Genomic DNA, 12893 nt, shown 5'->3' with positions numbered 1-12893 from the left:
GTCAAAATCGTCCATGAGGTTTAGATATGTTTGTCAGTTTCATAAAAAATAACTTTTCTGTACCATATTGTCCTTCACTTTTGAGACTTTTTGTCATTTTCATCCAAACATCTAATTTGTTTTGTTTTTTCTATCAGACATTTGGATGAAAATAGCAAAAAAATCCCAAAACTCAAGGACGATTTTGGCGAAAAAAAAAGTTAAGACGTTTGGATGAAAATGGCAAAAAGTCTGAAAAGTGAAGGGCAATATGGTCCAAAAAAGTTATTTTGGATGAATCTGACAAAAATGCCCAAACCTCAGGGACGATTTTGGCAATTTGTATGATTAAATTAGATGGGAATCATTATTGTACAGAAGATCCAGTTTGTACGAAGTGTAAAAGGTTTTCAAAGAGAAAGGCATTATAAATTTGTAAATCCACTTTCAAAGAGATATAACTTTTTCATATGATAATAACTTTAAGAAAAAAAATTACACCATATTAACGAGCATTTCATTATTTTTAATTTGAATAGATTATAATAGTGTATAAACTAGAACTCATGTAGTTAATTTTACCATTTCATATACTCTAGGTTGTTGCAATAGGCCGTGCGTTGTGGTGGCAACTCCTTAGTTGTTTATAGTTAGTAGCACGTTATGTGATGTGTTAACCATATGAAAACGAATGTTTCAACGTATCCAATCTGACTGAGTGTAACATATATGAGCATTGTGGTTACATTGTACGATGATGACATTAGTTTGTGGTACCCGCACGCGACGTTACACATTGTATACTTTTTACACATGTTATGTGCGTAACATTAACATCATTAACATAAAAAAGAGTGTGTGTCGGTCATTGCGGGGTAAAGTCATAAAAATATTTTAGACAGGGATAAAAGAAAGTATAGTAATGTGTTATCAAGGAGAAAAGTTTGAATGGTTAAAGTTGTTAATTATCAAAAGCTAAAAGTGAATATGTAACTTGCTTAAAGACGAGACGAGAGAGTGAAGTTGTAAAAGTTTGGTGGTATTAATTTATTGTGAAAGTTGGGGGGAGTTTTGTTTAGGGTGCACGGGGCGTAAGCGGGGAGCTCATTCGGTGACCGTTGTCCCCGATCGGGAACACCGCCGCCATCAACGCGGGGACCCGAATCGGGGAGTGATATCGGTGTGGAGTCACCGCTGTGATTGCACGAAGATTGAGGAACGGTAACTTTGCAACGGTCCGATTTTTAAATAAAAAATTCACTTTTTTAAAACATATATAAATAACCATCCCATGTCGAGGCGTAAGAGTCACCGCTCTACCAACAAAAAGAAGGGCAATCAACAAAATCGCGATAGTTTTTGGCGTAAGATTTTAGATCATTTTCACAAAACCGTCGGTGGAAGTAACCGGACCGTTCATCAAGTACGGTCTAAATGGAACCCGATGATGGCGAAAATAAACTTTTTCAACGGCCTATACCAACAAGCGGTAAAAATTATATTTTTTTTAACATTGTATATTTTTAATTTTCTTTACTAAGTTCATATTTTTTTAACACTTATTATTTTATATTGTATATTTTTATTATTTTATAATATGTAGGATCGCACACGAGGAAGCGGATGTAAGGATCTCGACGTGATGAAAGTCGCGTTAACAGAATTTAAAGATAGATTTCCGAACGGTTTTCAACATGTCGAGGCGTGGGAGGTCGTTCGAAGACACGAGAAATGGGCCCAAGTCCCATTGTTGGGTGAGGAAGGTGAAGGTTCGGCACATAAAAGAAAGCCCGTTGACGTGGACCCTTCGATACCGGATATGAACGAAGACCCCTCGCCACAAAGACCACAACGGCGAGACAAGCGTCAAGCTACATCGTCCGAGGGAAGCTCGGCCGAGTTGGCGGCACAATTCAAAGAGTACACCGCCATGAAAGAAGCAAAGCAAGCGATAGAATTGGAGGCGATCGAATTGAGAAAAAAAAGAGAGTCGGAGGCTCGCTAGCTCATATCGGAACAACGAGAGACGATGAAAAACTACAATTACGATCGAGATATGAAAACATTCCTCAAGCCGCACGACGATGCTCCGCCAAGTATGTTGCCGTTCATCCTCGCCCGAAAGCGCGAAATCGCTAACAAGTACGGGTGGCCATGCGATTTCTAAAATTTTAATTTTCTAGTTTTAATGTAATTTTAATTTTCTAGTTTGAATGTGATTTTAATTTTCTAGTTTGACTTTAATTATTATTTTCTAGTTTGAATTTAATTTTTTTTATTTTCTACTTTAAAATGTCTTTTGTTAAATTATATTTAATTTTTATTGATATTTTTTTATAAACATGTATATTTTCAACAAATAAATAAACAAAAAAAAATTAAAAAACCGAGTCACCTATGAGGGGAGTGCCGCCATCAATTTAGGGTGTTAGGGGAGTTTAAGAAGAGAGTTGACGTGGCATAAGACGATTGGTTGGGCGTAAGAGAGGGGACTCACCTCTTAGGTGAGTGTTTGAAGGTGTTTATGTCCTATGTCAAAAGTTAGGGGGGGTGTCTTCGTCGGTGACACACGGTCTTCTTTTCCCTTCCCTGTTCCATTCCAGGTGAGTTTAGTAATTAGTATAGACGAGAAAAACACTGCTGGAATGGAGGAGAGATTCAGTTGATTCATCCCTGCAAATGTTCTTCACATTAGGTGCATGCGTGCGTTCGAACCACCACTTTTCCCCATAATCACGCTCCCAAAAAGTAAACTATACCTCTGTTCTAGTTCTAGTTGCTGTTTTAATTTCAATCGTTGCCCCCTTTGTGGGTTTACTTTTGATCGTAAATTCCTGCGATTTCTTGTTCGTGTTTTTTTTTTCGATTGATTTATGAACTAGAGGGTGTTTTGTGTTCAGTTCGTAGGGTTTTTTTTTCCGCAGATGTGAAATTGGGGACGTTTGTTGCGCTGTTGTACATTTATTAGTTTTGTTTTTGCTTGTTTAGGAAGAGATTTTAGCTATTGAGTTTACATGCACACCAGGTGTTTGGTTTAATGCCTCAATGAAAGATGCGTCTTTTTTCATTCATGTTGTAGTATCCAGTAGATCATTTTTCATGTCCAAATTGGGGATGAGTGCTAAATTAGGGTTCTTGAACCTAAAAGTCGAGGTTTTTGATTTAATTGAAGTTTGTAAATAACAGGTTATATGGATGTTGATATATACCTAGACTCATATTTATATACGTATAAATTTCGCATACTCTTGAACGAGTGACCCACTGACCCGTTTCTTTTTCAGGAAAGTTTATGAGCTTTTATTAACTAATTATGTTATTTGTTCATAAAAGTAGAACTTTAGTTTGATAGCTGTGTGTAGATTTGTATGTTGCATCATACGTACCATGCATGCAGATTGCTTTTGGAAATGGTCACTTAATCTGTTAATTGGACTATATCTATGTGATTCATTTGGATATTTTAGGCTGCTAATGTTCACTTTGAAAGTAGTTTAAAAAGTAGGTATGTTCTGATTTTTTATTTTCTACATCAGTTAGTTGTTAGCTGTTATTCATACAAACCCTATAGGTTCTTTTATGTCCATATTTCATTTTATTAGATTAGATTACTTTTTGCTATTTGTTTTATTAATATACAACACCTTAATTATTTTTGTGTCCTAGGTTACCTTTCTAATACTGCTATCTTTTACATGGCCACTCACTCTCTGTTCGATTAGGTTAAACTGAGAGTTGTGTGTGTGTATAGGGATACCGATGGGAGTAACGGTCAAGTCATCAGTCAACATTGGATTGAAAACAGGGTACTCTGTTTTGGTCACCGTAGCAGCCGGTTTCGTCGGAATCCACATCAGCGCCGCCTTGAGATGCCGTGGTGACTACGTTTTAGGGTTGGACAATTTTAACAGTTATTACGATCCTACCCTCAAAAGGGTTCGTCAACATGTGTGGAAAAAAAGTGGGATTTTCATTGTGGAAGGGGACATAAAGGACACCGGTTTGCTGAACAAACTCTTTGAGGTAGTTCATTTTCCTCATGTTATTTATTTAGCTGCTCAAGCTGGTGTTAGATATGCAATGAAGAAACCCAAAATCTTATACTCATAGTAATATTGCTGGTTTTATTATTGTTCTTGAAGTATGCAAAAATGCAAATCCACAGCCTGCAATTGTTTGGGTATCTCCTAGTTCTGTTTATGGGTTGAATACAGAAGTACCCTTTTCGGAAAAAGATTTCGGAAAAAGATCGAACAGATCCTATACGCTGCAACGAAGAAAGCGGGTGAAGAAATCGCTCATACGTATAATCATATTTATGGGTTGTCTTTGACGGGTTTGAGGTTCTTTACGGTTTATGGACCATGGGGTAGACTCGATATGGCTTATTTTTTCTTTAGTAAAGATATCTTGAAACGAAAATCGATTCCCATTTTTGAGTCTAGTAATCATGGGACTGTTGCGCATGATTTTACATTTATTGATGATGTTGTAAAGGGTTGTTTAGGTGCTTTAGACGCCACAGAAAAGAGTACAGGAAGTGGTGGGAAGAAAAAAAGGGATGGCTCAGTTTAGGATTTTTAATTTAGGGAATACTTCGCCTGTGCCTGTTTCGGAGCTTGTAAGTATTCTGGAGAAGTTGTTGAAAGTGAAAGTGAAAGCGATAAGACGTGTGATGAAGTTGCCTAGAATTGGTGATGTCCCGTTTACTCATGCGAATATTAGTTTGGCGCAAAGGGAGTTTGGCGTTTAAGTGTTGTGATGTTACTTGTTTAGTTTCTTGATTGAAGGTTGACTTGCAGTGTGTATGTGTTTTTTTCTTTTCTTTTTATTATAAAGTTCTTGATATGAGTTTGGTTTTTGTGATCTCATGATACATTTTTACATTCAGCTTTGACTTTTATGATTTCCTTTGTTTTGTTACCTCTTTACTAATCTTTCTTTTAATTGTAATTTGTCAACTGAAGTTGGTAGTATAGGGTTATCAAACAATCGTGTGGTAATAGTAGCTGTGCATTCTTGCTATCTAAATCGCAATCACCAGTTGTTACATAAATCTATTAACAACCTAGGGCAATAGTTGTGTAAACTTTACAGGTCATGTCTACTTTGTTTATCCATTATTTATAACATGTTGCAACTGCATGAATACCTTCCGAGTTACTACCAAGAGAAACTAGATCTTTCTAGGATACAATGTTGTTGGGAGATTAAATTTGTGTGCATCACAATCAAGCTAAAACTTAGCTAATACCCTACATTCACTGTGAGTTAGTTTGCAGCGGGATATTAGTTAATCAATGTGTCATGTATCACTCTTTCATCGTCAACTCTGATTCACAATATGCGCAAAACAATAAACAAGAGTAGAAGAACAATTGCTATAAGCACAAGGTATTCATCAAAATCGATTGTTTCAATACATCATGTAAAACTAGTTATAAATTAAAATTGAATTTACAGATGGTTTTCTAGCTAACGCTCTAGCTATGACGAGGGTGACATGCAAATTTTCTCTGAATTTGCACACATTAAACTATGGGGTCAAGTGATAATAATATCAATGCAGACTCGTGTATCTATATTCTTGTTGAGACGTACGGAATTGACAAGTGACAATTATGTATAACATCCTCTCAACAGATTGTCTTCGTCAAATGATAAGCTAACACGTGGCATCTCTTCTTCATTAGCGAGACTTCATCAATCTTCACTAGAGGTAACTCGCTTCAGTGGTAAGATCCCTTAATCTTCATCAGATGGTAACTTGACAATTGACATCATAGGCTAGTTCCATAATCCTCATTAGTGGTAACTTGCCGTCATAGGTAATCTCCATTAGTTCTTCATCAATTATAAGTTCCTTGAAATTAACAGCCTAAAAAACAACGAATAAATATCTAGTTAAAAAAATCCAGACGTTTTTTACAACCAAGCAAAATTAATTAAAAATGCTTAATTGGGGAAAACATTGACTTCAAAACCGGAGCTCTAGATGACGAAATTGGGTCCCTGAGAGTTGGGAAAACCCACCTATAGCATTTGTCCACGCGTGTGGCTTGTTGAGACATTTGTCCATTACTTATCCTCGTATAACTTCAAATTGTCTAGTTGCACCAAATACGAGTCTGCAGTCTGCTAGATCATGGATTAGCTCCGTATCCCTATCACTTAATAATAATAATAATAATAATAATAATAATAATAATAATAATAATAATAATAATAATAATAATTTTTATATAAATTTAGACAAAAAGTTCTTTGGATTGATCCAATCTGATCCATTTTGAACGACTCCAACAACTACTAGTAACCATGTTGATTAGTCAAAGTTTTGGTTAAGTTAAAGAAAGAGAAATTGCTGAATATTTGAGTTGCATACCACTGAGATGCAGGATAGACTCGCGAGAGTTTTGTTCCAAGTTACATGAAGCTTATCTTGAATTTGTTTCTCATGTTTGTTGCTTCTTTGATTTCTTATTCAACCTTATCTTGAATCTCAGGATGTTTGCAGAGCATGTAAATGAACCAAATTATGGCAATAGATGTAGCCAGCCTCCTTTCCACCAATTATGAAGTATTTTGGATGTGTGTTGTTGATTTGCAGAATATCTTCTTTCTTCAACTGCAATTAAAAAACTTCAAGGGTCAAACATTACACTTTGATATTATTGGCCTAACCCATTAACGGATACAGCTCTTTTATACGTTAATATTTTTTTAAAAAATTACACCGAGCATTTCATTCTCTTTAATTCGAGCACCCCGTTGCTATAGTTTCCTTAAAACAATTACAGGATTTTGAATACCCGTTAGTTCATTACGTGATTTTGAATACCCAACACATGACTACGTGATTTTGAATACTTATTACGTGATTACACATTCAGTATAAATCCACTACGTGATTACACGTTCAATATGATTAAAAAAAATATTAACGTATGAAAAAGTTATAGCCATTTGAAAATCAAGGGGGAAGGAGTTCAAGTGGGAAAAGACCAAAATACCCTTTTGCTATTTGTTTCTTCAATTGTTTGAATCTCATATTTACGAAAATGCCACTAGATTACTTTGAGCCATTGATATTAAAAGATCAGTGGCTTAAATACTCACGTATGCTTCGCACAAGACTCGTCTTGTATAGAAGCCAACCTCTATTTATTTTATATTCAATTCAATTATATATAACAAATAAGCTATGGGCTCAACCAAATAATATGTGTGTAATATAATTCTGTGATATTTTGATGGGCTCAACCAAATAATGTGTGTGTAATATAAATAATATGTGTGTAATATAATTCTGTGATCTTTTAGGCAAAAAATATATATTAGGAGGGGGAACCTTATTTACATTTTACCCCAAAACATACAAAGAATAGGAACAGCCATACAAGTGGTTCTAAAGTTCTTAAAACATAATCAAAACACATGTTACTTTTTAAACACTCCTTTAGAAAAAGTTTAGACGACTATTCTAAATAGTATATTTTCTATAATCATAGTTAAAACATTAATTGGCCATAAGGTCAAAAGAAAATTAAAATGTTTGTACCAGAGTCCAACACTCCAAGCCGCCTCAGTTCAACCCTACTAAAAAGTCAACAATATTATTAACCCGAACCTGTTTTGACTTGTTATCCAACCCACCCATAATTTTTATGGGAAAAAAGTATAAGCTTACCAGAAATGATGTTGTCCATCATCAAGCACTTTAACCCTTTCCTTTAAACTTAGCCTCTGGTCCGATGTTTGACAATTCCTTAAGACCTTCACTTTGAATATTGAATCCAACTGATTTTCATGAATAAATCCTGTGTTATATCATGAATACTAATAATCAAAACCAGTTTGTTATATTATGGGGTAGTCAAATGTTGTCTACTTAAAAGGAACTTACACTTATGTCGTCGACACTTTGTCTGTTATTAGCTGATTCAGTAATTATATGCGCGAGTTTTACTGCACTTTACTCAAGATACTTTCACTGAAAAATCACACCTTGAGACTTTTCTCTGTTCTTGAATATGACCTGGTCAACTGTGAATGTTCCATCACCCAGAAGATCCTTTAGAATATGTCACTGCAAAAGTTTAGTTGTAGTATATAAATTATTCACAGACTTCATATCAAGTATTAATACAATTAAACAAAATGCCTAAATTAATCAAATCAAATGCAGATCTAAACCCTAATTTGTATCTTCCAACTTCTGAATCAGATTCAACTTTGTAATCGAGACTCGAAGTAACTTCAATCAAATTTCTTTATCTATTACTGTAACACTTCAATAATTCCACAAACCTCACCATAACCCTAACTAAAGTCAACTCACATCCATCGGATAAACTATCAACGAAAAAAAACAAAATTAACCGTACAATCACACAAATCAACTGATTAACAGCTTAAAATCGCACCCTATCAATCTACAAAAGCAAGATCAACAAACAAAACAATAATAATAATAATAATAATAATAATAATAATAATAATAATAATAATAATAATAATAATAATAATAATAATAATAATAATAATAATAATAATAATAATAATAATTCATTGGCAAGTTTAATTAACTGACGAAAGTCAAAATTAGTACACATTGTGAAATGAGTTCCAAACTCATGAAAACTGATTTCAACATATAAATTAATGTCATCGTTAAAATTCAATTTTAGGTTTTGAGCAACAAATCCTATTCCAACAAAAAAAAAAAAACACGCACAAGTACCTGCCGTCCATGTAGATGCAGGGGATGTCGGTCGGCTGTGATGGGTTTAGAAATCCGATAGGATGTGAAGATGGTGGTACGATGTCGTTTTCCCCCAGTGATTGGGTATTCGCGGCAGGGAATCTCTTCTCGGTGACTACAGAGAAACAAGAAGAAGGTAAGGGTTATTTATTTAAAACAAACGACTAGCAATAATTTCCACGTAACAAACAATTTCTATTTAATTAACAACTACCTTTCTTTCAATTAGTCTCTTATATTTGGAATTTCGGGATATGAGAGATGAGTGGCCAGTAGTGGGAGCCTCTTCCTGAACACCTTTCTTTCAATTGCGGGCTATAATATATTCTCAAACTCAAAAGCGAAGGTAACAGCGTCTCTGGTAGATCGTTCACCTTTGGACATCTGCTAATGGTGAGATGTTGAAGAGATGTGAGGTGTTGGAGTCCCGTTGAAAGGGATTCCAGATTATCAAATTCGGATATGTCCAGAGATGTAAGAGAAGAAGGGAAAATGTGGGACAATTGATTAAAATTCCTCACATCAGGTTCATTATATAATGTTAGGTCAACAAGGGAAGCTGGGAAATTCTGATTGCCCCATTCTGAGATGGGCTTTTTCAACCCCCCTATTCTAAGGAGACACAAATTGGGAGGCCAAAGCCCACGAGGAAAGGAAGCATCAATCATTGGACAATTTCTAATAAACATTTCTTTTAACATGGTGAGATTGGATAGCTGAAGGTCAGGAAATGCCTTCATGTTTTTGCAACTTTCTATGTCCAGTTCTGTGAGATTTGGCAGATGGAGTTTAGGAAATGACTCTATGCTTTCACAACCTTCTATTCTCAACCCGGTGAGGTTTGATAGCTCAAGGTCAGAAAATGACTCTATGCTTTTACAACCTTTTATATACAACGAGGTGAGATTTGATAGCTGATGAAGATCAGAAAATAACTCCATGTTTTCACAACCTCTTATTGTCAAAGAGGTGAGGTGAGTGGAGTTACTCAATTGATTTATTGATTTTAGATTTCCACAACCCCATATAGTAAGTGACTTGAGATTCTGCCCTCCTCCACCTGTTGTTGTTGTTGCTCTTGGGAAGGAGACATCTCTAACTGAACTACACCAACTGATAGTTAAACCCTCAATGCTATTTGGACAACACACACGCTCCATACGATTACATTCTCTTACATCCAAAATCCTAAGAGATGATAGGAGGTTGCTCCCAATCTTATCCTCATCCCCCTCTTTCTCTCCTAAACTCACCAAATTTTTACATCTCCATACCTTCAGTTCCTTTAAATTTACAAGAACTTTACTTGCCTCTGCATCTGATTCCCATAGGTATCTTATCTCATCACAACATTGTATGCATAGCTCTTCAACCGCCCAGAAATTCACTATGACACCTCTCCACACCTCATCCGTAAGCCCTAAAATTGATTCTATTTCCAATTTAGTGGTTGATGAAGCTGCTTGAACCAGACTTCTCAGCACACTTTCACTACATCCCTCTAACCTCAAAACTCTTAGTGAAGGTAATGCTTCAAGTGAGACATCAATCAAATCGGGACATTTGATTATTTGAAGCTCTCGAAGGCGTGGAAACATTACCTCGCTATTGGTTGACCATACCTCCCAACTAGACATATCTTCAAACCTTAGAATTTCAAGTGAAGGGAAGGTAACAGCAGTACTCCTACTTAACTCCAAACTGATGACTTTAACATCATCCATTCCTTTAATCAACAACTCCTTAAGTGAAGGTAACCGCCCAAGCAGCGGTAGAGATGTACATTTTCTACAACCCCGTAGCGACACATGAACCAATTGATGAAAAGTGGGATCCCCGACCCAACATGGAAACTCTACTCCCCCGTAATACTCAACTGCAAAATGTTTCAACGTATCAGTGTGTGGCTTGAGCTCAGTGAGAACCTCCTTTTCAAGTGTTCCTCTCTGAGAACCATCATCCCACTTCAGCTTTAACTTAGTAAGCCTTTTTTGAGATAGGTTCGCCTCCCTTGCTTGCATTGGGATTTGCACTTTCTGCAATCCTTCAATGGAAAGTTCCCCACGTAAATTCTCTAATCCCTTAAGCTTGGTTATTGCAAAGTCACCGTCTCCTCCAACGATGACCTTGGGGAGAGTTTGTAAGTTTTTTAACTCACCAATTCCCAAGGGCAGCTTCTTCAAATGCGGAGTATCCCTGATGTCAAAATGCCTCAATTTTTTGAGCTTTAGGAAGCTTTTAGGCAATGTACTCAAGCTCTTACAACCAAAAACAATCAATGTTTGTAAATTGTAAAGATTACCAACATTCTCAGGTAACTTTGAGATATTTGTTCGAGACAAATTAAGATACCTCAAGTGGTCCAAACTACAAATGGAATCCGGTACCTCACTTATGTCAAAACGGCTCAAAGAAAGAACCCGTAACAGTGTTAGTTGAGGAAGTAAGTCAACCAAAATTTTATTGGATATGTAAAACTTGTTCCAGCTTTGTTCTACCCCAACATATACAGCTAACAGTGTTCTCAAACTTCTTGCTCTTGGAAATGCCTCAAACTTCTGGAAACCTACATAGTCCTCACGCATAAATGACATATGTCGGTACTTGCCTAAAGCTTCCTCTGCCATCTCCGTCTGATTGTCAAACCTCAAAAAATATTCTCCAGCAACAAATGTGGCCAAATCGTTCATGAGATCATGCATCACAAAAAACGATTCACCATTAGGTGCGGGTTGAAAAAAGGACCTTGATAGCAATTTCTCAAAATATTCATGGCCCAAGCGTTCTGGTGACTTGTTCGCAGTTGACTCGTTCAGATACCCTTCAGCTATCCATAATAATATCAACTCCTCCTTGTCAAACATAAAGTCCTTTGGGAACAAAGAGCAGTATGCAAACAAGCGCTTCAAATCAGCAGGAAGATCATGGTAGCTTAGCCTTAGGGCTGGAACAATTGCATCAGCATTTTCTAAATCCCATATCTTACTTTTCAACACGTCATCCCATTCTTCTACCTCGATTTTGGTTCTCAGTAACCTTCCAATTGCCTTTAAAGCTAAAGGCAAACCACCACATTTTTTTACAATACCTTCAGCTTGTGGTTTAAGTGTTGTATGTGAGTCAAAGTTATCTACATCCAATGCATGTAGAGCTAATAAAGACAAAGCGTCTTCATGTGACAAACTCTCAAGATGGTCTAAATGATTAAAACCTATCTTTTTAAGCAGTAGATGCTTGCGAGTTGTCATGATTACCCTACTTCCAGTAGCCCCAGAATGAAATGGACGCACTAGGTTTTCCCAGTCGTCATAGTTTTCATTCCAAACATCATCAAGTACTAGAAGAAATCTTTTGTCCTTAATTTGCTCTCTCAGAGCAGTTTGAAGCAGATTTATGTCTTTAAACTGCTTGTTTTCTGTAGCCACTGATTGGAAGATGGTTTCACTTATTTTAAATATATCAAACACGTCGGAAACACAAACCCATATCATGAGTTCAAAGTGATCTATCACCCGTGTGTCGTTATACAATATTCTTGCCAGAGTGGTTTTCCCCACCCCACCCATACCAACGATGGGCACAATAACAAAGTTTTGTTTAGATGGTTCATCCTGCAACAACTTGTTGATCAACTTCTCTTTCTCACCTTCTCGCCCAACAACATCAGATTCTAGCAAAGAGGTTTCGTTTCGCCTACTACTACTTTTTGGCTTATCATCTCTCACAATCAAACCCAGATCAGACTTTTGTTTCTCTAGTTGTTGTAACTGGGTGGTAATACTATCTAACTTGTCATGCAAACTTTGACTTTGTGAGAATTTTGTGAAGAAACTTGGGACCATGAGTTTTCTTACCTTGCTGATGACTGATCCTGATTCCTGTGTCAGCTCACGATGTATAGCTTCGGTAGCCACATCGTCGAGTACGTCATCGATATCGTAAGCCAAATGTTGGAGACTATTCAGCCATAGTCTCACAGATTCACTGGCTATTTCCTTTTGAGAAGCATCATTAAGCAGAGCTTTAATTTGGGTCAGTGTGATCTTCAGGTCATTGAGCTTAGAATCAATCTCCTGAGAGCGAGCAAATTTATTGAAGGCTTCGTCGGTTAGCTTCTCAAAGATGACATTGAGAAGAGCTTCTGCCATTG

General features: G+C 36.4%; 2 protein-coding genes and 1 pseudogene across 2 annotated transcripts; 2 read left to right on the top strand and 1 right to left on the bottom strand.

Moving 5' to 3' along the window:
- The first annotated feature begins 1413 nt into the window (after positions 1-1413).
- Positions 1414-1984, top strand: LOC118485937. Its single transcript, XM_035982475.1, has 2 exons — positions 1414-1468; positions 1583-1984. Exons 1-2 carry the CDS (start codon positions 1424-1426, stop codon positions 1982-1984), a joined length of 447 nt encoding a protein of 148 aa, XP_035838368.1. The 5' UTR covers positions 1414-1423.
- A 1754-nt stretch (positions 1985-3738) lies between these two features.
- On the top strand, positions 3739-4732 carry LOC118485936 (annotated as a pseudogene).
- Positions 4733-5346: 614 nt separating this feature from the next.
- LOC110900180 (putative disease resistance RPP13-like protein 1) lies at positions 5347-12892 on the bottom strand. Its single transcript, XM_035981751.1, has 7 exons — positions 8958-12892; positions 8723-8858; positions 7886-8068; positions 7670-7799; positions 6365-6607; positions 6013-6114; positions 5347-5857 (listed from the first exon to the last, which is right to left on the bottom strand). Exon 1 carries the CDS (start codon positions 12889-12891, stop codon positions 8977-8979), a length of 3915 nt encoding a protein of 1304 aa, XP_035837644.1. The 5' UTR covers position 12892; the 3' UTR covers positions 5347-5857; positions 6013-6114; positions 6365-6607; positions 7670-7799; positions 7886-8068; positions 8723-8858; positions 8958-8976.
- Position 12893: the final 1 nt, after the last annotated feature.

This window comes from Helianthus annuus, chromosome 13, assembly GCF_002127325.2.
Source record: "Helianthus annuus cultivar XRQ/B chromosome 13, HanXRQr2.0-SUNRISE, whole genome shotgun sequence".
NCBI classification, from domain to species: domain Eukaryota; kingdom Viridiplantae; phylum Streptophyta; class Magnoliopsida; order Asterales; family Asteraceae; genus Helianthus; species Helianthus annuus.
This window is presented reverse-complemented; position numbering and strand designations above follow the sequence as displayed.